The 20,236-nt window shown below is 36.3% G+C and overlaps 2 protein-coding genes across 2 annotated transcripts in view; one reads left to right on the top strand and one right to left on the bottom strand.

Annotated features, from left to right (window-relative positions):
- LOC133979436 (uncharacterized) overlaps nt 1–20,236 on the top strand; it is a 1,726,912-nt gene that overhangs the window by 1,478,579 nt on the left and 228,097 nt on the right. The gene's annotated exons all lie outside the window — the stretch shown is intronic.
- LOC133978645 (pepsin A-like) lies at nt 3,082–5,877 on the bottom strand. Its single transcript, XM_062416940.1, has 9 exons — nt 5,777–5,877; nt 5,391–5,532; nt 5,095–5,212; nt 4,372–4,490; nt 4,099–4,295; nt 3,884–4,000; nt 3,628–3,772; nt 3,332–3,430; nt 3,082–3,219 (listed from the first exon to the last, which is right to left on the bottom strand). The coding sequence occupies exons 1-9, from the start codon at nt 5,833–5,835 to the stop codon at nt 3,082–3,084; spliced, it is 1,134 nt and encodes a 377-aa protein (XP_062272924.1). The 5' UTR covers nt 5,836–5,877.

Here is a 20,236-nt window from a genome sequence, read left to right as displayed (position 1 = left end):
TTGTGTTTTACTATTTCAACTATTGTATTAAAAGGAAATACATCAAGTAAACTAGTGTAACAAAGCTAATGTACAGTATAGACTATATTTTTCTTAGCTCAAGAAGTCATTTAAAGGACCTCACCTTTGTTATCAAATTCAAATTTAATTACCTATTAAGATAAGTGCATGCTGATATGCAGATCTGAAGATTTGATGCCCTTATTTTTTGTTTAACATTGATATGGAAACTTTCCACAGGTTTTTCCTCTGCGAACTGAGGTCACTTGCAACCAGGTTATCTGATAGCAATAATACACAAAATAAAGACAAACGGCCATGGCTTGTAGAGTAAAAAAAATAAATGAAATTTTTCCAGAATTTAAAGAAGGTCATCTAAAACATACTACAGGTTTCTATTTTCTAATTAAAAAAAATGTCAGTGAATGTTTTCTAGAAAATACAGAGTAATGCTAACAGATGTAACAGTTCATAATATAATTGCAACTTTGCACACACTAAACAACTTGTAAATGTAGTTTACCACTTTGCACACATTTCTTATATTGTTCTTGGCACCACTGTTATCACCTTGTATAACTCTGTATGTACGTATGTGAGTGGTGGCTGGATATGAATGTGTTGGAGTGTGTGTTTGTATGCACTTGCTAAAAATACTTTTAAAATACTTTAAGCAAAGTTTCTTGCATATTTTTAACTGGAGTAATTGACAGAAGTCATTGTCACTAAAAATTTTATTTGAATTATTTGAATATATTTGTTGATTTATTGTATTATATTCAAAATCATGAATTTGTTGTTTTTTTGTTGTTGTTTTTCAACTTTTTTTAACATTACGAATATTTTTGAATACTGCTAATGCTTGTACTATTCATAATTCATAATCATAATACCTTTGAAAGGATAATCCTTTAATTAATTATTAAAGGACATTTCATCATTTTAGTTTGATCCACTTGGTTTTTGCTCCTGTAAAACAGAAGGTTTAATTGAGCTCCGTTCTCTGCCTTGGGTTTTGAATTACGTTGTATTCTATACAATCACAATAAAGGAATCTATCTATCTAATATATTATAGGTACAAAGACACCAAAGTAAGACAAATGCCTCTCATTACAACTGCCTTATTTTCACACAAAAATTACACATATAACAAAATAAAATATGTGTAATCTACAATAGTAAAGCAGAACATGTCTGTGCAGCCAAGAAACAGTGATGCTTTGTTTTCTTTCAAACCATCTTGTGCACAGAAATGTGATGTCACATTGCTATCTTATCAGTTTTATTTAAAAATTAAAGCTGCAAGCAGCATTGGGCGGGACCTCGCACCCTTGCGCACGTCGGCTTTTGGCGAAGCTGAAAGGTTTCTGTTAGGGGTGTTATGCCCCAGTCTAGGGGTGCCTAGGACATAACGTGAATAGGCCCCATCTTCCCCAAATCCGAAGTAGCTACGAGCAAGATTGGTTTGTATATGAAGAAAATGTATTTATTTACACAAATATATAACTGAACTTATAGATATAAATAAAGTAAATAGCTGAGTTATTAATCTTCAGGGTGGACTAAGGCCAACATAACAAATAGAACAATCCTATCTAGAAAGTGAGAAAATATCCTAAGAAAACAAATGACAGCAAAAATTGACAATTTAAACAAAACACACTTGTTTATTTGCTGTAAATCTCACAAACTCCCATCAGGATTAAATACTAATGACAGTAATAAATGTCATCACAAAAATCAAAGTGAATATGATCTGATTACTACATTTTTATCAGTCAGTTTTCATTTATAGTGGTTGTCCCACTCATCACACGATGTTGCATTTGTTTTTGTTAACACGTTTTTTCTTCACATCTTCCAGTTCTTGGCTCCGTTTGTTTATTTGTTTCTCCATTTGCAGGTTACTTTGTTCGCCTTGTTGTTCAGATCTTTCCAATTCAGATATTTTTGCCTGCAGTTCTTCAAATTTTCTTTCACTGATCTGCACTTCTCTTTGAATTGCTTCTTTTGCCAGTCGGAACATCTCAGTGTTGTAGCAGCTGCAGCCATTTTCCTTCAGCGTGTTCTCAATCTTGGTCAGCAGCTCTCTGACTTGTGTGCGGTTTGTGTGATCTTTGTTGTTGAAGACCTGGTATCTACCTCCACACTCTTTTATTAGTTGTTTGACAAAGTCATCACAGTCTTCAATCTGGAGCACAGAGCACGCTGGAATGGTGGAGTACTCCACACTGTCAAACCAGTGTAATTAGTTTCTGAATTTCCTTTTAAAGGGAACTCCATAGATTTTACACATAAATGTCAGTTTACTATTTTTGGAGCTTGACCCATACTAGGAACTAAATATTAGGATATCTTGGCCCTCACTGCTTTGATGTAACTATCATTTGGTCTCTTGTTAGTCTCCCAAATTTATGGATATGCAATTTAAAATCTCTGATCAATTCCTTCAAATGTATATAACATGTTTGGGAAAGTGATTAATGACTAGAAATGAAATGGCATTAAATAAATGAACTCAAGACAATTATAACATTTTTGTTGTGTGTTGGTTTCCACTTTATCTCAGTTTGAGACCTTTCAACAAGGTGGTCCTATTTACAGGATGAGATAGCAGCAGCAGAGTTGTCAGATCATGTCATCGTTTGTTATATCAATGTTTGTCCTTATCAGCTTCTTCTCGATCACAGCCTCAGAGATCCTCCGCTACTCTCAGAGCAGCTCGATTTTCTATTCTCGGCCTGTTCACAAAAAGCTGTTGGTGATCCATTTTGTATCTTCTGTAAAGGGTCAAGTTTCTCTCAAGAGCAAATGAATGGATAGGGTGGACTAATTCTTTTGCATGTGACATTTCAGTGTAACACTGTAACACAAAATTAAAGATGTTTCTATAGACACTCGGTGATCTTGGATGTAGTCACTACAGTCAGACTGAGACAGACACAAATATAATGCTATAATCGTTTATTGATAATACAGTTGAAACATTTTTTTTAAAATTGTGTGTTAATTTTTCAATCAGACAAGCACCTACAGAGAAATACATATTTACAGATTATCCATCAGGTTGTTCATTTGATTACACAGACTGTGCCAGACCAACCATCTGGTTCTGAGTATCAAAGATGGCGTAGTATTCCCTGATGAAGACATCTCCCAGGATCCAGAGCTGTTGAGTGCCCTCCTGGCCAAAGCCAGTCCTGCAACCGTAGGAGCTCTGTGGAGACACGCGAGAATATACATTTATTTAGTCCACATAATCTTCATAATGCACATTTAAAATAAACAGATACTGTTCTGTTGCAGTGGGTGGCAGGGGTCCAACTGACCTGAGAGACGTAGGCAGATGCAGGGACGGTGAAGGCATGACCATTGAGAGTGAAGGTGACATCAGGCATGGTCTGGATGTTCTGGCAGTTCACTGTAGCCTGTGAGAGGAACATCACACAGACTGTGTAGCAGCATGTATTTATTGGTATTTTACAACTTTCCACCTTAAGTAAGTAACCAAGTCATACTTAATTGTTTTTATTTGAGACGATTCGACGTCAGAGTTTCAAAGTTCTGTTTAGTCTGGGTGGGGAAAACAGGGAAAATCTACGTCAGATGCTATGGTATGACTCACTTCTCCATACTGGCCGGTTGAAGCTCCAACCCAGGAATTCATGTTGTTGATGTCGCTGGTTGGGCCAACAATCAGGGAGGTGCCAGTGTCAATGATGGCCTGGCAGCCACCAGAGCAGGCAACAGTCTGTCCATTGATGGTAACACTGTGAGGAGGAGCAATAGAAGGTGAATTACAGTAAAGCTAGGAGCCTTTGTGCAACTTATGTTTGTGGTTTGTGTGTCATTTTGCTGATTTTAGATGCATTTTTCTGTACCTGTCCATTTTAATCTGCCAGTAGGTAGCAGAGGTCAGAGGGATCCAGGTGACTGGTCCAGTGTAGTGGCTGGAGTCAAGACCACCAAAGACCACCTCACTGCCCTGCTCACTGTTGCTAAAGGTGAGAGAAAGAAAATGCAAATGTCATATGTAAAAATAAGTAATGGAAAAAACACACATTCACACAGTCAGATTTCTATCCTGTTTCAGTACCGGCTCAGGTAGACGGAGAACATGGGCTGAGGCAACAGTCCCTCACTGACCATGTTGTCAAAGACAGGCACAACATTGTCAGAGGCAAGAGACTGGAAGGCCAGTCCCAGGATACCATCAGCCTTCATGTAAGCCATGAATTGAGCCTCTGTTTCGCTAACACCAAACACCTGTTTGGCCACAGAGATGCCGCCAACCTGGAAACACAAGACAGCTGTCAGTCACAGCTCAACTGACCATGGAGATATGTTTGTTCCGGGGTTTTTTGATTACCTCAACAGTGTCGCTGACCAGTTTTCCGGTCATGCTGCCAGTTCCGTAATAGATGGACAGAGCCTCACCATTCCAAACATAGGTAGAGGACTTGAAAGGGTTGTATTTCTGGTGGTTCTCTGGAAAGGAATAACATCTCTCTCACATTTGTATTTTATGACCATGTCAAGAAACCTGGACCCTCTGCATCGTAACTGCACTTAGTGTTGTCCCACCACTAGCCTTAATAAACTGTTATAGTTCATTTAAATATTTTACATAAGTAAAAAGAAGTAATACCACATAGTAAAGGTGCTCCAATCAAATTACATCACAGTAGTAAGTAGGAGTACAGAACCACTAGCAGTAAAATGTACTACTGTAAGTTTACTCATTGTGTAGAATGGTCCCATATCAGTCATTATAACACTGATGCATTAATATGTAAGGAGCATTTAAATGTTATAACTGTTCTAAATGTTATTACTTCTTTAATTGAATCTATAAAAAAATATGCATTACATTTAATTCATGCTTTATATTTCACAAGATAATGTGTACAATGTTAATGTTAAATTATACCAAATATCAAATAAATTGAGAATTACAAGTAATTTAAAGAAGGATAGCGTTAACTTCAAATTTGTACTAATATAGAGTACTTGAGTAAATATAGTGAGTTACTTTCTACCACAGTGTAAATTACAATCTAAATGTTAAAAGCAATATGTTAGTGGTACTCACGACAGGCCGGGCTGGTGCACCAGATTGAAGGGATCCACAGGTTAGAGGAGCCGGTGTCAAAGACAACCGAGAAGGACTGAGGAGGGGTACCGATAGAGATCACGCCATAGTAGGCTAGCTACATGGAAGCAACATAACGACAGGTTTACTCAAATCTGACTGAAATGTGTTGATGTATTTTGTGTTTATGAGTTTTACAGGAGCTATGAACTGGATATAAGTGTCTTTACATCATAAAATCAACTTTTGCATTATGCGATATACAAGTGTGTCAAGTCTCTGTAGTCTGGACTTACGTCAGCATCGTTGGTCATTGACTGAGTACCAGTCTGGACGAACTTGGCCATTGGACGGTATGGGAACTGCTGCCTGACCTGCTCCCACATTCCTCTCTCCTCCAGGTATTCCCTGGCAGACTTTCCCTTGATCAGGGGCATCCTGCAAACAGAAATGTGAATAATGAATTCGCAAAATGAGGAGATCCAGTATTTTATAGATGGAGAATTCAGAAAGTAACCATCAGTTTCAGCTTTTCTTGCTAGTTTGAAAGATTGCAACATGCAGTAAGATGGCCCTTTTCCCCTCAGTAAAACCATACAGACACTATTCAGTCTATTCAGAATAAAAAATGTCAAATAAAACAAGCAACCAGTTGTTTTTCAAGCAGCCAGGTCAGACTCACCTGTGGAAGCATTCGGAGAAAGCCACAAGGGCTGACAGGACGACGAGCCACTTCATCATGCTGATTACTTGATCTGTTGGACTGAAGTGAAGTTCCAGTGGCAGAGTCCAGCCCTTATATACAAAACATCAAACAAAATGCCCTTCCACATATCTTTAGCTGGAGATTGGAAAAATGTGATATCTAAGAGCAAATATCCAATCAAACAACTGAACAATGAACATTTTTCCAGAATCAGCAAACGTTTTTAAACAACAACATGAATTCAGGTACAATTTATAAAATGGAACCAATAATTTATTGTTGTTGTTTTTTATAGTACATTGTTAAAATTATTACAAAACAGAAAATTATGTTTGATGCTGAAAAAGTCATTCTTTAAAAGACAAATGTGAAGGTACTTCATTCGTCACACATACAGTTGGACAGTGAAATTCAATCTCTGCATTTAACCCATTAGGAGCATAACATTTGTGTTTTACTATTTCAACTATTGTATTAAAAGGAAATCCATCAAGTAAACTAGTGTAACAAAGCTAATGTACAGTATAGAATATATTTTTCTTAGCTCAAGAAGTCATTTAAAGGACCTCACCTTTGTTATCAAATTTAATTACTTATTAAGATAAGTGCATGCTGATATGCAGATCTGAAGATATGATTCTCTTATTTTTTGTTTAACATTGATATGGAAACTTTCCACAAGTGTTTCCAGTGCGAACTGAGGTCACTTGCAACCAGGTTATCTGATAGCAATAATACACAAAATAAAGACAAACGGCCATGGCTTGTAGAGTAAAGAAAAAGAACATAAAATGCTTCCAGAATTTAAAGAAGGTCATCTAAAACATACTACAGGTTTCTATTTTCTAATTTAAAAAAATGTCAGTGAATGTTTTCTAGAAAATACAGAGTAATGCTAACAGATGTAACAGTTCATAATATAAATGCAACTTTGCACACACTAAACAACTTGTAAATGTAGTTTACCACTTTGCACACATTTCTTATATTGTTCTTGGCACTACTGTTATCACCTTGTATAACTCAGTATGTACGTATGTGAGTGGTGGGTGGATATGAATGTGTTGGAGTGTGTGTTTGTATGCACTTGCTAAAAATACTTTGAAAATACTTTTAAAATACTTTAAGCATAGTTTCTTGCATATTTTTAACTGGAGTAATTGACACAAGTCATTGTCAACTAAGAATTTTATTTGAATTATTTGTATATATATCGAATATTGAATATATATTAATGTTGTGGTATTTTCCTTTTTGTCGTTGTGTTTTTGTTAATGTTATCATGTTTTTGTTAATGTTGTTGTTGTTTGCCCTTCATGGCCACCGTACAATAGTCCTCCGAATAAATGAAATATACAGGTGTACAATCCTTTTGACTTTGTGAAACGGAATACAGGCTTTTTTCTTTCTTGCTCGTCTGTCCGTCAGGTTAAAGTGAGTGAAGAGAAAAGTTTGCTGCTCAGTTATAAAAGTTATTGTGATTATTTCTGACTACATTAAATGATGTGAACAGACTCACCTGATGATCGTCACTTTACAGACACTGACGTCGGTTTGTGTCCTTGTGCAGTTTTTTAGCTTTTCTTTGAGTTTCTTCTGTGAAATTACTGCTGCCATCAGAACAAGATCTAAAGTGAAAATGAGAGAAAGACTTCCTACAGATCAGAGCATGCGCACATGCTTTTACTCTCTAAAAAAAGTGTAAAAAAAGGAAAAACAAAACAAAAATGCACATTTTAAGGACTCGCTTATTGATGGCCTAATATTTCTGTCAGGCAAAAAAAGAAACGTGTCCACAAATGTGTTTGTTTTATTAATTTGGATTTTTGTGTTTATTTAAATGTTACTAATATTTGCTAATATCTATAAATGTCACTTCTTCAAAGTTCTTCCTTCCATCCAAAATGACAGATGACATTCATATACTCAAAAGACAATGAAAGTGTTACAGCAGCCGCTTCAATCAAATACAAAGACAATGAGGTGAAATAAACAAATACATTTAAAGTTGAAGTTAAATATTTCCTACAATAGTAATACACTCACTCAAATAATAATCATAATCATTATCATAATATCAGGCAGATGAACCTGATGAAGGCAGAAAAATGAAATGTGCATTGAGTCCATATTTTACATCAATATGTGATATTAAACTGAAGTTCTGACCACAAACCATCTTTAAAAATTTCACAACAGTAAAATTATTCAAATGACAAAACCATGAAGAGAAATGTAGACAGGGTAAATTAAATATGGTTCAGAATACTTCCGTATACATACTGAACAAATGAATATACTGGAGATGTTCAGTAACTGTGTAATATGAACAGGGATGAACAGTTTTATACATATATATTTTTGTTGACTATAACAACATTTCACATACCTGCCTATGTCACAATAATGACAACTATACACTACTGTAGTGCAGTCTGCTGGTATATTATATAATTTATTATGTAATATTAAATCCAACCTGAACCACCTTAAAATATTTCACACTCTCAGTAAAACAAGCATCAACAGAACATGAGATGAAAACAGTCTATTAGAGTCAGATACAATCAGATCTGCAGTAGAGAATCTGGAAAACAGACTTCACCTAACTCGTTGATGTTAGAGCTCCACCTGGTGGACACAACAGTGTAAAACTCAGAGGTTTAATGGATCATAGAGGATCCCCCCTACAATAAACCATCCACCGCCTGAAATTACTGATTATACAGCAGGTGGACAAAATAACAGGAACACAAGCTACAATATGACAGCAGGTAAAAACTAAAACTGTGAAGCTCATAATTCGGTTTATATCAAACATCAACAGACCATCTTTTTTGGTCACCAGGAACAGTTTGTACTGTGCACACTGAATATTACACTGTTGTGGGAAAAAAAAAGAGAATCGTCATATCATAAAATCATACATAATACAAAATGTCACCTGAAAAATTAAGGGGTGTATTTACAAAAAGCTAAAAAAAAAAAAAAAAGAATGCAAAAAAATTGACAATTTAAACAAAACACACTTCTTTATTTGCTATAAATCTCACAAACTCCCATCAGGATTAAATAATAATGACAGTAATAAATGTCATCATAAAAATCAAAGTGAATATGATCTGATTACTACATTTTTATCCGTCAGTTTTCATTTATAGTGGTTGTCCCACTCATCACACGGTGTTGCATTTGTTTTTGTTAACACGTTTTTTCTTCACATCTTCCAGTTCTTGGCTCAGTTTGTTTATTTTCTCCTCCATTTGCAGGTTACTTTGTTTGCCTTGTTGTTCAGATCTTTCCAATTCAGATATTTTTGCCTGCAGTTCTTCAAATTTTCTTTCACTGATCTGCACTTCTCTTTGAATTGCTTCTTTTGTCAGTTGGAACATCTCAGTGTTGTAGCAGCTGCAACCATTTTCCTTCAGCATGCTCTCAATCTTGGTCAGCAGCTCTCTGACTTGTGTGCGGTTTGTGTGATCTTTGTTGTTGAAGACCTGGTATCTACCTCCACACTCTTTTATTAGTTGTTTGACAAAGTCATCACAGTCTTCAATGTAACTCGTAAATGACTGATTGTGATCGTCCAGTTCTTCTCCTCTGGTGAAGACAATGATGGTGAAATCTCTAGACTTCTCACCAAAAACCTTCCTGATCAGCTCTACAGAGTGTTTTTCTTCTTCTGTAAAGTTCCCGATTTGCAGCACCAATAGGAACACATGAGGTCCAGGAGCCAACATGCTGATGCATTGTCGAAACTCCTGTTGAACTTCATCATCATCGAGGGCTTTATCAAACAAGTCTGGGGTGGTGACCAGAACAATTGGCTTGCCATCAATCTCTCCTGTTGCTTCCTCACAAGTCTTTTTTGGTGGCTTTGGGCAGATTCTGGTTTTAAAGGACTTTTTGTTTAAAATAGTGTTTCCAGTCGAATTCTTTCCACTGCCAGTCTTCCCAATCAGCACCATCCTGAGACTCTCTCTGCTCTGATTTTCATCATCACTTCTCTGTGGTGAATTCTGCAGTTCAGCTTTAACACTTGTGTTAGTGTTCTCCTTCTCCATCTGAGCCTTGGTGAACATGTCCTTTGTGAAACATCTGGATCCTTCATCTCTCATCTTCTCCACAGTATCTAACACCTCAAAGATCTGCTGCTTGTTCTTGATGTTGAGAACAACAGATCTTCCTCCACAGCTCTGACGGAGCTCCTGGATCTCTCTGTTCTTTCTCACAAAGTCATCAACAGCTGGAGCTGTAGGATCTGACTCCACAGTGAACAGAATCATGGTGAAGTCATTGACTTGAGAGCTGAATGTGTCCTGGATGGTCTTTAACTCTCCCTTGTCTTCATCAGTGAGGGAATCCACAGGTAGGACCAGGATGAAGGCATGGACACCCTCAGGATCATAGAGGGAGATACAGCTGACTGATTCCTCCATCACTGCCTCCTGAGGTTCTCCATACAAGGCAGGCAGCTCCACCAGAGAAACCCAACGTCCACACACCTCTCCCTCATGTTTAACACACGCTGATGAGCTGGAGACTGAATGAAGCTCTGTCTGACCTAAAATGGCCTTGGCTGCTGAAGTCTTCTCTGCTCCTCTCCTCCCACACAGAACCAGGTTTAAAGCTGGTTTCATGTTTTTAGACTCACCAACCTGCTGAGACACTGAAATAAAAACACTGAATTAGAGAAGCCAAATGTGTACCCTATATCTGAGCAACAAAGCACTTTTACTGAGAGCAATCAGAAAAAAATGGCAAGCCTGTTCTTTAAGAATTTAATCTAAAGCTATGAATCTTACACCCAAATTGTGCACGCAGTTCTTGGATCTTGTAAATCATAAAATACATTTTGATTATCTTATTATGTAATTGGCTTAATTAATTCAATTTTAAGACTCTATATCTATCTTTTGCAAAATATTAGAAAACATAAGAGCAGGTCTGTCCCAGTTCAGTTTTACTCACAGGAAGGTGGTAATCTTATGCTGCTGCAGCTCTTCAGGAACTTTGACACTTTTCCATCTGTAAGAGCACAAAACCAAACAGCGGTTTGTAAATGTGTATTGTTATTATGGTGGTAACAACAATGTATTTTGCTAAGAAGCCTGGAGTCATCAGACTGCAACACAAACAATTTCAGTTTTCAGCAATTGTGTGTTCTTGTTATTATTTTTATTGTCTTATTTAACGTCTAACTACTGACACACGCTTACAGCTAGAAACACTGTTCCAAATGTTCAGTGTGTTTGACAATGTAAACTATTAAAATATTAAAAATGATATTAGCTGTCTATTGCAGGGATGATAAAACTCATTTGGAAAGTTGGATACTCTTTGTAACTCTGAAACTCACAAGCTTAGGTGTTGACCCACAGATCCTGTTAAAACTGTAACATGTTCAGCAATCTTTTAACATCCAAAGTTCTATTCTCTGTTATCCAAAGTTTTGTACTTTCGAGAAATTTAAATCCAAACTGAGGGCTTTAACAGAGTTGTGAGATCTCATTGATGTCATCAATTAGAGACTAGAGCAGTAATTATTTTAGAACAAAAAGAACACCCTTTAATCATATCCAACAGTTTTAACTCTCTAAGCACATACTATACCTCAAAATATTACAACAAACCACCTGTCTCTCAAACTATAAATATATGGAGCGTCCCTGGTTCGAATCTGGCCAGGCATCTATGCTGCAGGTCATTCCCCTCTCTCTCTCTCTCCCTGTTTCCTGTCAGCCTCTTTGACATCTGCTACATGAATAAAGGCAAAAAAGCCCAAAATAAATAAATACATTTCCCAAAAAAGTTTAGATCTAAATATTAATTGATAAGGAGAGTGCTATCAAGCTCTCATTGATTGCAATACAACCGGCAAGCAAATTTCTCAGACTCATCAATTCCAGTACAGATTACCTCTTCCTTCAAACACTGTGTAAATAGATTATACATCCTCATGCTCAGCTTATCCTGCTGCCACTAACAATTTACACATCTCTACACTACAGGCTTTAGTTTTAAACAAACCTTTTGCTTCTCAACAACATGTGAACTTGTCCTATTTTCTCACTATATGTTTCTACCTCTGATATGAGCTTATGCACACTACACCAACAGGAACCGTCAGAGAGCTGTGTTGACTGGGCTCAGTCCAGCAGGCTGCACGGCTCAGTAGTGAAGTTTGACAGCAGAGACAACTGGAGTATTTTGCTTTGTTTTTTATGTTAATATGTTAATTGGATCTCCCAAAGTCTATATGATGAGCTCAGACCACACAAAACTGTAACACAGGGGGATTTAATGAAGACAGAAAGGCCACTAACATGTAAACATATCAGGTGCTGTACTTAGGAAGTGCTAATGTTCATTATGTCACACTGTATTATCACTAACTGGAATGTGAAACAGAAATACGATCTAATAAAATGTAAAGTGAACAACAGCATTGATACTGTATTGACTAAGTTACAAACCCATTTTGAGACTATGTCTGACTTTGTTCTTGTTTATAATTATTTTCAAATAAATCACACAAGATTTATAACTTACAGAATTCATTAAGATCAATTATGATTTAGAACTAGTCAGGAAATAATAGTTTCTTCATTTAGGATGTGGAGGAAACCTATTTATGAATTGTATTTTTATATTTTATATTAATATTTCACTTGATTCATTTCACATAAATGATGATGTTATATTTCACAGTTTGTGCCCATTAGTTATAAATTAATGTAAGTAATCAATTTACTGTCAATATATACTGTGCACTATAAACTTTGAGTGGACTCACCAGATGCTGCATACTCTGCCATAGTGTCTCTCTGTGGATTTGTTACTTCAGAAAATTCTCCTTCACTGAGTTTTAAGACCTAGATGCAAAATTAGAAAATGATTTTCACATAATAGACCTTTACACTACATCATTACTATCAAACACACACATACACAAAACAAAAGAGACATATATTCTTGCACATTTTTTCAACCAGTTATATTTTCTTGGGCAAAACTTTTTATATATAATAAATAAATAAATATAACTTACCTGAGGAGACTGCTGCTGTCTTCCTTGCTGCAGGTCTGTGATGATGTTCAGCTAACATGGGTTCCCACACTAAATTCAGACAGATTATCACCAGTTATCAATGAACAATTTAAAGAAGTCATTACAGATATTCTGATCTGTACTTGTTCTAATTGATTTTAAATTGATATCACTTACCAATGAAAGAGTTACGGCTTCTTTCTCTGTGAACATAAATACATAAAACAACCTCTCCACAATGATAAATTCTTCATCTGATATGACCTTCTCCAGGCAGAGTGGGCAGGACTCTGTACAGATATCAGTGACAAAGTTAGTGAGTAAATATTTATCCTGTAACTCAGTGCTTCCAGGTCATGTGATGTTAAATTAAATTTGTTTTAGGTGTTGACCTCCAAGAAGCTGATTTCGTTGAACCAATAACAGACCAGTACCCAGCACAGGCCTCACCACTCGTTCACTGTGGGTTAAGAGGGTCGGTCAGGTTTGAGCTAACTCACATAAAATTAAAGCTTAAGGAGATTAAATACAGTATTTCATAATAAATTAAGCAAAAATTTAAGGAAAGCTTGGAGAAAAAAAACACCAATTTTTTGTGTGTTTTTAAAATTCTGTCCTATCCTCTTAGATTAATCCATCAACCTCTCGTGAGGGTCCTGACCCCCAGATGGGGAATCCCTGCTGCTTTAGACTAAACATAAGTGTGTGTGTGTGTGTGTGTGTGTGTGTGTGTGTGTTATTTCTACACAGTGTTTCATTACTGTTTGTAGTAGCAGTGACAGAATTATAAAGCTTTATAAAGAAAGTTGTAGAATAATCGCGTTGCCATGGTTACAATAAAGGCTTCATACTGTTAGGGTTTTATTTCCTCAGTGATCTTTGGTCTGGTGCTCAGCTTCTGTGACAGAACATCCTGCTGATCTGAACACTGACAACTGTGTGAATCTTGTTTCTACGTCAACTCAGATTACAAGCAGTTCTTATTACAAAAATACATTTAACACTTTATCAAATTGTATTATTTAACTATTTTAAGTCATCTTTTTTTTTTTTTTACCATGAAAACCCCTTTGAGTTTAAAAACTGTTGTCATGATTTAGACCAATATTTGAAGTAAATTGTGCATAAAATAGATCTACCCACAGACTAACAATGGATATGATTGGAGAAGAGAAAGTGGAGAGACATGGCTCCCTATCAGACTCTGTCTTCATCGACTCAGTGGCATTATGGCTCACAGTCAAGTTCCCAACCCTGCTCAGTGTATTGAAGGGGTGTCAAATGCACTGTTGAATAGAATGGGCAGGACCGTACAGATAAGATATCAGTGATAAAGTTAGTAAATGTTTAACCTGTAACTCGGTGCTTCCAGGTGACGTGATGTTAAATTAAAAATTTTTTAGGTGTTGACCAACAAGAAGCTGATTTCATTGGACCCATAACAGACCAGTACCCAGCACAGGTCTCACCACTGGTTCACTGTGGGTTAAGAGGGTCAGTCAGGTTTGAGTCAATTCACATAAAACCCACAAAGGCCCAGCATGAGTGAACGTGCACCAGAACAACACCACAGCTTTAACAAGAGGAGGCTGCTTTACTGGTTCATGATGGATTAAAAACTCACATTTAGTTACAAACTTGAACTTTTGGATTTTTACATGAAGGAAAATGAAGACCAAGTCTTTTAAAATATTGCAGTGCCTATAAAAAGTATTCATCCCCCTGGATGTTTTCCCCTTTTATTGCTTTTATAAATGGAATCATGGTCAATGTGATTTGGCTTTAAAAAAAAAAAGGAATTTGCAAAAAAAACAAAAAAAACCCTCCAACTATTCACCCCTTGTTAAGTGACTGACCTAATTCAGTAGAGGTCCAGCAAATTCTTGCTAGTATTCTCAAAAATAGTGAAATGGAGATCACCTGCGTGCAGTGAATGTGTCTCAAGTGGATACAAAATGTCCAAGTCACTGAACATCCCCTGGAGTTCAGTTCAATCCATCATTAAGAAATGGAAGGAATATGGCACATGTGTAAATCTGCCTACAGCGGGCGAGTGTCTGGTGAGGGACGCCACCAACACACCTACGACTACTCTGAAGGAATTAAAAGCTTCAGCAGCTGAGGTGAGAGAGACTCTGGATACAAAAACTGTTGATTTATGGGAGAGTGGCAAAGAGAAAGCCACTGTTGAAGAAAACTCTCATTAAATTTCACCCAAAGGCATGTGGGAGACTCCAGGGTCAACTGGAAGAATGTTATTTGGTCTGATGAGACCAGAATTGAGTTTTTTGGCCATCAGACTAGATGCTTTGTTTGGCGGACACCAAACATTGCACGTCACCACAAACACACCATCCCCACCATGAAGCACGGTGGTGGTAGCATCATGCTGTGGGGATGCTTCTCAGCAGCAGGCCCTGGAAGGCTTGTAAAAGTAAAGGGTAAAATGAATACAGCAAAATATAGAGAAATCCTGGAGGACAATCTGATTCAGACTCCAAGAGAACTTTGACTTGGGAGAAGATTTATTTTCCAGCAAGACAATGACCCAAAGTATACAGCGAAACCTACACAGAAATGGTTTAAAGACAACCAGGTGAATGTTCTGAGTGGCCGAGACAGAGCCAGACCTCAATCCAATAGAGAATTTGTGGCTGGACTTGAAAAAGTCTCTTCATGTTTGATCCCTGAGCAACCTAAGAGAGTTTGAGTAGTTTTGCAAAGAAAAATGGAGTAAAATTGCAGTGTCCAGATGTGTAAGCCTGATTGAGAACTATCCACACAGACTCAGTGCTGTGATTGCAGCCAAAAGATGCATCTACTAAATACTGACTTGAAGGGGGAAATTATTTATGCAATCACTTATTTTACATTTTATAGTTTTTAATTAATTGACATAACTTTGTAGAAATCTGTTTTCACTTTGACATTAAAGAGTTATTTTTTGTAAATTCTAAAAAAAAAAAAAAAAAAAAGCCAATTCATGTAGACCACGATTCAATTTATGAAAGCAATAAAAGGGGAAAAATCCAAGGGAGTGAAAGCTTTTCATAGGCCCAGTATCTCAAGCATACTTTTATGTCTCTTCCAGCATGTCTGGAGGGGATATTAAATGTTAGTGATATCATTTTTAATGTGCTCTGAGTGGCAGTTCATGCTGACATTTGAGTCCATTAGTTCAGTGGTTCCCAACATGTTTGGATTGTGACCCCATAAAATAAATCAAAGTCTACCTGGGACCCCTCATCACATGTTGCTCTGTAATCAAAGAGTACTCATTTAGTTTTATTTTAATGATGGTGAACTAACAATATACACGAAAAATAAAGCAACAATTTGAGGAAAAATTATGAGTTCTTCTCTATCCTCTCTTAGATTGATCCATCAACCCCTTTGGGAATAATCTTGTTGCCATGGTTACAATAAAGACTTCATACTGTTAGGGTTTTATTTCCTCAGTGATCTTTGGTCTGGTGCTCAGCTTCTGTAACAGAACAACCTGCTGATCTGAACACTGACAACTGTGTGAATCTTGTTTCTACGTCAACTCAGATTACAAGCAGTTCTTATTACAAAAATACATTTAACACTTTATCAAATTGTATTATTTAACTATTTTAAGTCATCTTTTTTTTTTTTTTTACCATGAAAACTTCTTTGAGTTTAAAAACCTAGCCATAGTTTCTTGGACAAGACAGGCAGTAACATAAAGTTTCAAACAAACAACATAAAAACACATAATATAAGAAAAAAAAACAAAAGCAACAAAATTGTTACTTAAAGTTTTTTGTCATGATTTAGACCAATATTTGAGGTAAATTGTGCATAAAATAGATCTACCCACAGACTAACAATGGGTATGATTGGAGAAGAGAAAGTGGAGAGACATGGCTCCCTATCAGACTCTGTCTTCATGGACTCAGTGGCGTTATGGCTCACAGTCAAGTTCCCAACCCTGCTCAGTGTATTGAAGGGGTGTCAAATGCACTGTTGAATAGAGTGGGCAGGACCGTAAAGATAAGATATCAGTGATAAAGTTAGTAAATGTTTAACCTGTAACTCTGTGCTTCCAGGTGACGTGATGTTAAATTACATTTTTTTTAGGTGTTGACCAACAAGAAGCTGATTTCATTGGACCCATAACAGACCAGTACCCAGCACAGGTCTCACCACTGGTTCACTGTGGGTGAAGAGGGTCGGTCAGGTTTGAGCCAACTCACATAAAACCCACAAAGGCCCAGTATGAGTGAACCTGCACCAGAACAACACCACAGCTTTAACAAGAGGAGGCTGCTTTACTGGTTCATGATGGATTAAAAACATTCTCACATTTAGTTAAAACCTAAACTTCTGGATTTTTACATGAAAAAGAAAGAAGACAAGATATTTTAAATGATTATATCAAGAGTACTCTTCCAGCATGTCTGGAGGGGATCTTGAATGTTAATGATATTATGGTTAATGTGCTCTGAGTGGCAGTTCATGCTGACATCTCAGTCCATTAGTTCAGTGGTTCTCAACATGTTTGGATTGTGACCCCATAAAATAAATCAAAGTCTACCTGGGACCCCTCGTCACATGTTGCTCTGTAATCAAAGAGGACTCATTTAGTTTTATTTTAATAACTTTTAAAAGCTTAAGGAGATAAAATACTTATAGACAATGAATTTAAGAATGATGGTGAACTAACAATATACACAATAAATAAAGCAACAATTTGAGGAAAAATTGTGATTTTTTCTCTATCCTCTCTTAGATTAATCCATCAACCCTTTGGGAGAGGTTAATGCTTTATAAAGAAAGTTGTAGATTAATCTTGTTGCCATGGTTACAGTAAAGGCTTCATACTGTGAGGGTTTTATTTCCTCAGTGATCTTTGGTCTGGTGCTCAGCTTCTGTGACAGAACAACCTGCCGATCTGAACACTGACAACTGTGTGAATGTTGTTTTCCATGTTAGCTCAGATTACAAGCAGTTCTTATTACAAAAATACATTTAACACATATCAATAGTAGTCTTTAACTATTTTTAATAACCTTTAATCCACCAGGAAAACCTCATTGAGATTAAAATATTTCTTGAACAGGCAGAAACATAAAGTTTCGAACAACATAAAAACAAATGACACAATAACAAAAATCAACTATGTACTACTATGTTCTGATTGTCCATCTACATGATCAACCAATGATACTGAGCTGAAGTAAGCACGGCTTCATTGCTCTGCCTCTATAGCTAATCTCATCTTTACTCACATCTCTTTGTGAGACAAAGGAGCAACACACTGAATGCTTGAGTTTGTGCAGATACAAAAGTAGGAAGACTTGTTACACTGAGAAGAGTCTTCATGTGAATGTAGCAGCAGATTTTATTGTCCAAAGAAGCTACATAGAAGTTTTCTCTGTATTTGTGTGTGTCTAAACTGATGCACAAATGAAAACCATATTGATTTATTTCAGGTGATATATTGTAATTATTATTAAAAGCATATGTAAAACACAAAATATATTGAGACTATAATCTCAACTGAAACTTTGCTGGCAGACAATAAATAAATAATAATTAACTGCCTACAATTACAGTTATCAAGAGTCTGGAACAAAGATGTATCTGTTTATTTAATACAGATTAATTATTACTTTGTCAGAAAAGGATTTTCTACAAATGTAAATTCAACAATCATTTCACTGAATGCTTTTCTTTCATATTGTGGTTTAAAGATAGAATCAGATATCCTGTAGTGTGTGATAGCTCTCAGACAGTTCAACATGCAGACTATACTTTACATTAAATAGTAACATTTATATTTAACACGGTACATAAATAAATAAATATAACTTACCTGAGGAGACTGCTGCTGTCTTCCTTGCTAACATGGGTTCACACACTAAATTCAGAGTTTCTGTCTGATCACAAGGCTTCAACAGTCCACACACCTGAGACAGATTATCAATAATCAGTTATTTTTTTATTTAACCTGGAAGTCACATTGAGATTAAAACCTCTTTTGTAAGTGAGACCTGTTCAAGACAGGGTCAGTTAGCAGCATCACACATGCAACAGGACAGCAACAAGAGCAACAATATATAAAAGTGCAAAATACAAATCAGAATAACTGTCAACAATAAATAGGCACGTTATTGTTCAATTGAAACAAATGCAGCTAGCAGTGACGATATCTTTAACCTGCATTTAAAATCAAAATGTTATTGTTAAAATGTATCAATGAACAATTTAAAGACATTCTTAAAGATATTCTGATTCCTATTTGTTCTCATATATTTTAAATAGATATCACTTACCGACGTAGTAGTTACTGTTCCTTTCTCCGTGAACATAAAAGAAAGAACAACCTTCTCCAGGCAGAGTGGGCAGGACTCTGTACAGACATCAGTGATAAAGTTAGTGAGTAAATGTATAACCTGTAACTCGGTGCTTCCAGGTGACGTGATGTTAAATTTTAAACATTTTAGGTGTTGACCTTCAAGAAGCTGATTTCATTGAACCAATAACAGACCAGTAACCAGCACAGATCTCACCACTGGTTCACTGTGGGTTAAGACAGTTGGTCAGGTTTGAGCCAACTCACATAAAACCCACAAAGGCCCAGTATGAGTGAACCTGCACCAGAACAACACCACGGCTTTAACAAGAGGAGGCTGCTTTACTGGTTCATGATGGATTAAAAACATTCTCACATTTAGAACAGTTTATAGAAATGATTCAGACTAACTGTGTCTGATCAGTCATTCAGTCCTAAGCTGAACTATTATTGTAGTAATTATACTTTCAACCAAGGTTCAGACTATAAATGTGTTCCAAGTGTTTTCTAGACAAACAGCTGTTTTAACTGTACAATATGATGTGTATTGTAGAGTATATGTGGCAAGGTGGCGAGGGTTAAATTTAGCAGGAATATCAGGAGTTAGTTGGATGATACGATGAATGAAATAGAGAAATAAATGTAGAGGTGAATGAAGAGGAGAGTCAGATAAAACAAACTTCCTTCCACAGTGTCTCCTGTGCAGGTAGAAACAAACCTGTCAGCTCTGTTCTGCTTCATCAGTTTATCTGTGTGAAGAGTCTGTTTGACTTCAGCATTAAACATCAGTCCACACTGAACTACAGAGAAAACACTTTATTCATCTTTCTGCAACAATTAACAAACACAACAAAGATCAAATACAGAAAAGATGATCTGAGATTAATATGAATTATATTTTAAGCTGATGTGTTCAGTTTTGTTAAGCATCTATTCTTATTTGACATGTAACAAAAAGCAAAGTGTTCATTGTTGTTGTCCATGTGGACATTTTTTATTATTTTGATTTATCTGAGCAGTTTAAATATTTACGCTTGTTTAATATTTGCTGTTATATTGGGTG

Source organism: Scomber scombrus, chromosome 4 (assembly GCF_963691925.1).
Source record: "Scomber scombrus chromosome 4, fScoSco1.1, whole genome shotgun sequence".
In the NCBI taxonomy this organism is placed as follows: domain Eukaryota; kingdom Metazoa; phylum Chordata; class Actinopteri; order Scombriformes; family Scombridae; genus Scomber; species Scomber scombrus.
This window is presented reverse-complemented; position numbering and strand designations above follow the sequence as displayed.

What these genes read in the sequence shown, in the direction of transcription:
- LOC133978645 (XM_062416940.1), bottom strand. Translation starts at nt 5,835, where the DNA reads ATGATGAAGTGGCTCGTCGTCCTGTCAGCCCTTGTGGCTTTCTCCGAA. An exon ending in CAATGACCAACGATGCTGAC is followed by an intron (nt 5,213 to 5,390) that starts GTAAGTCCAGAC and finishes GCTTCCATGTAG; the next exon opens with CTAGCCTACTATGGCGTGAT. An exon ending in TTCTCCGTCTACCTGAGCCG is followed by an intron (nt 4,001 to 4,098) that starts GTACTGAAACAG and finishes TCTCACCTTTAG; the next exon opens with CAACAGTGAGCAGGGCAGTG.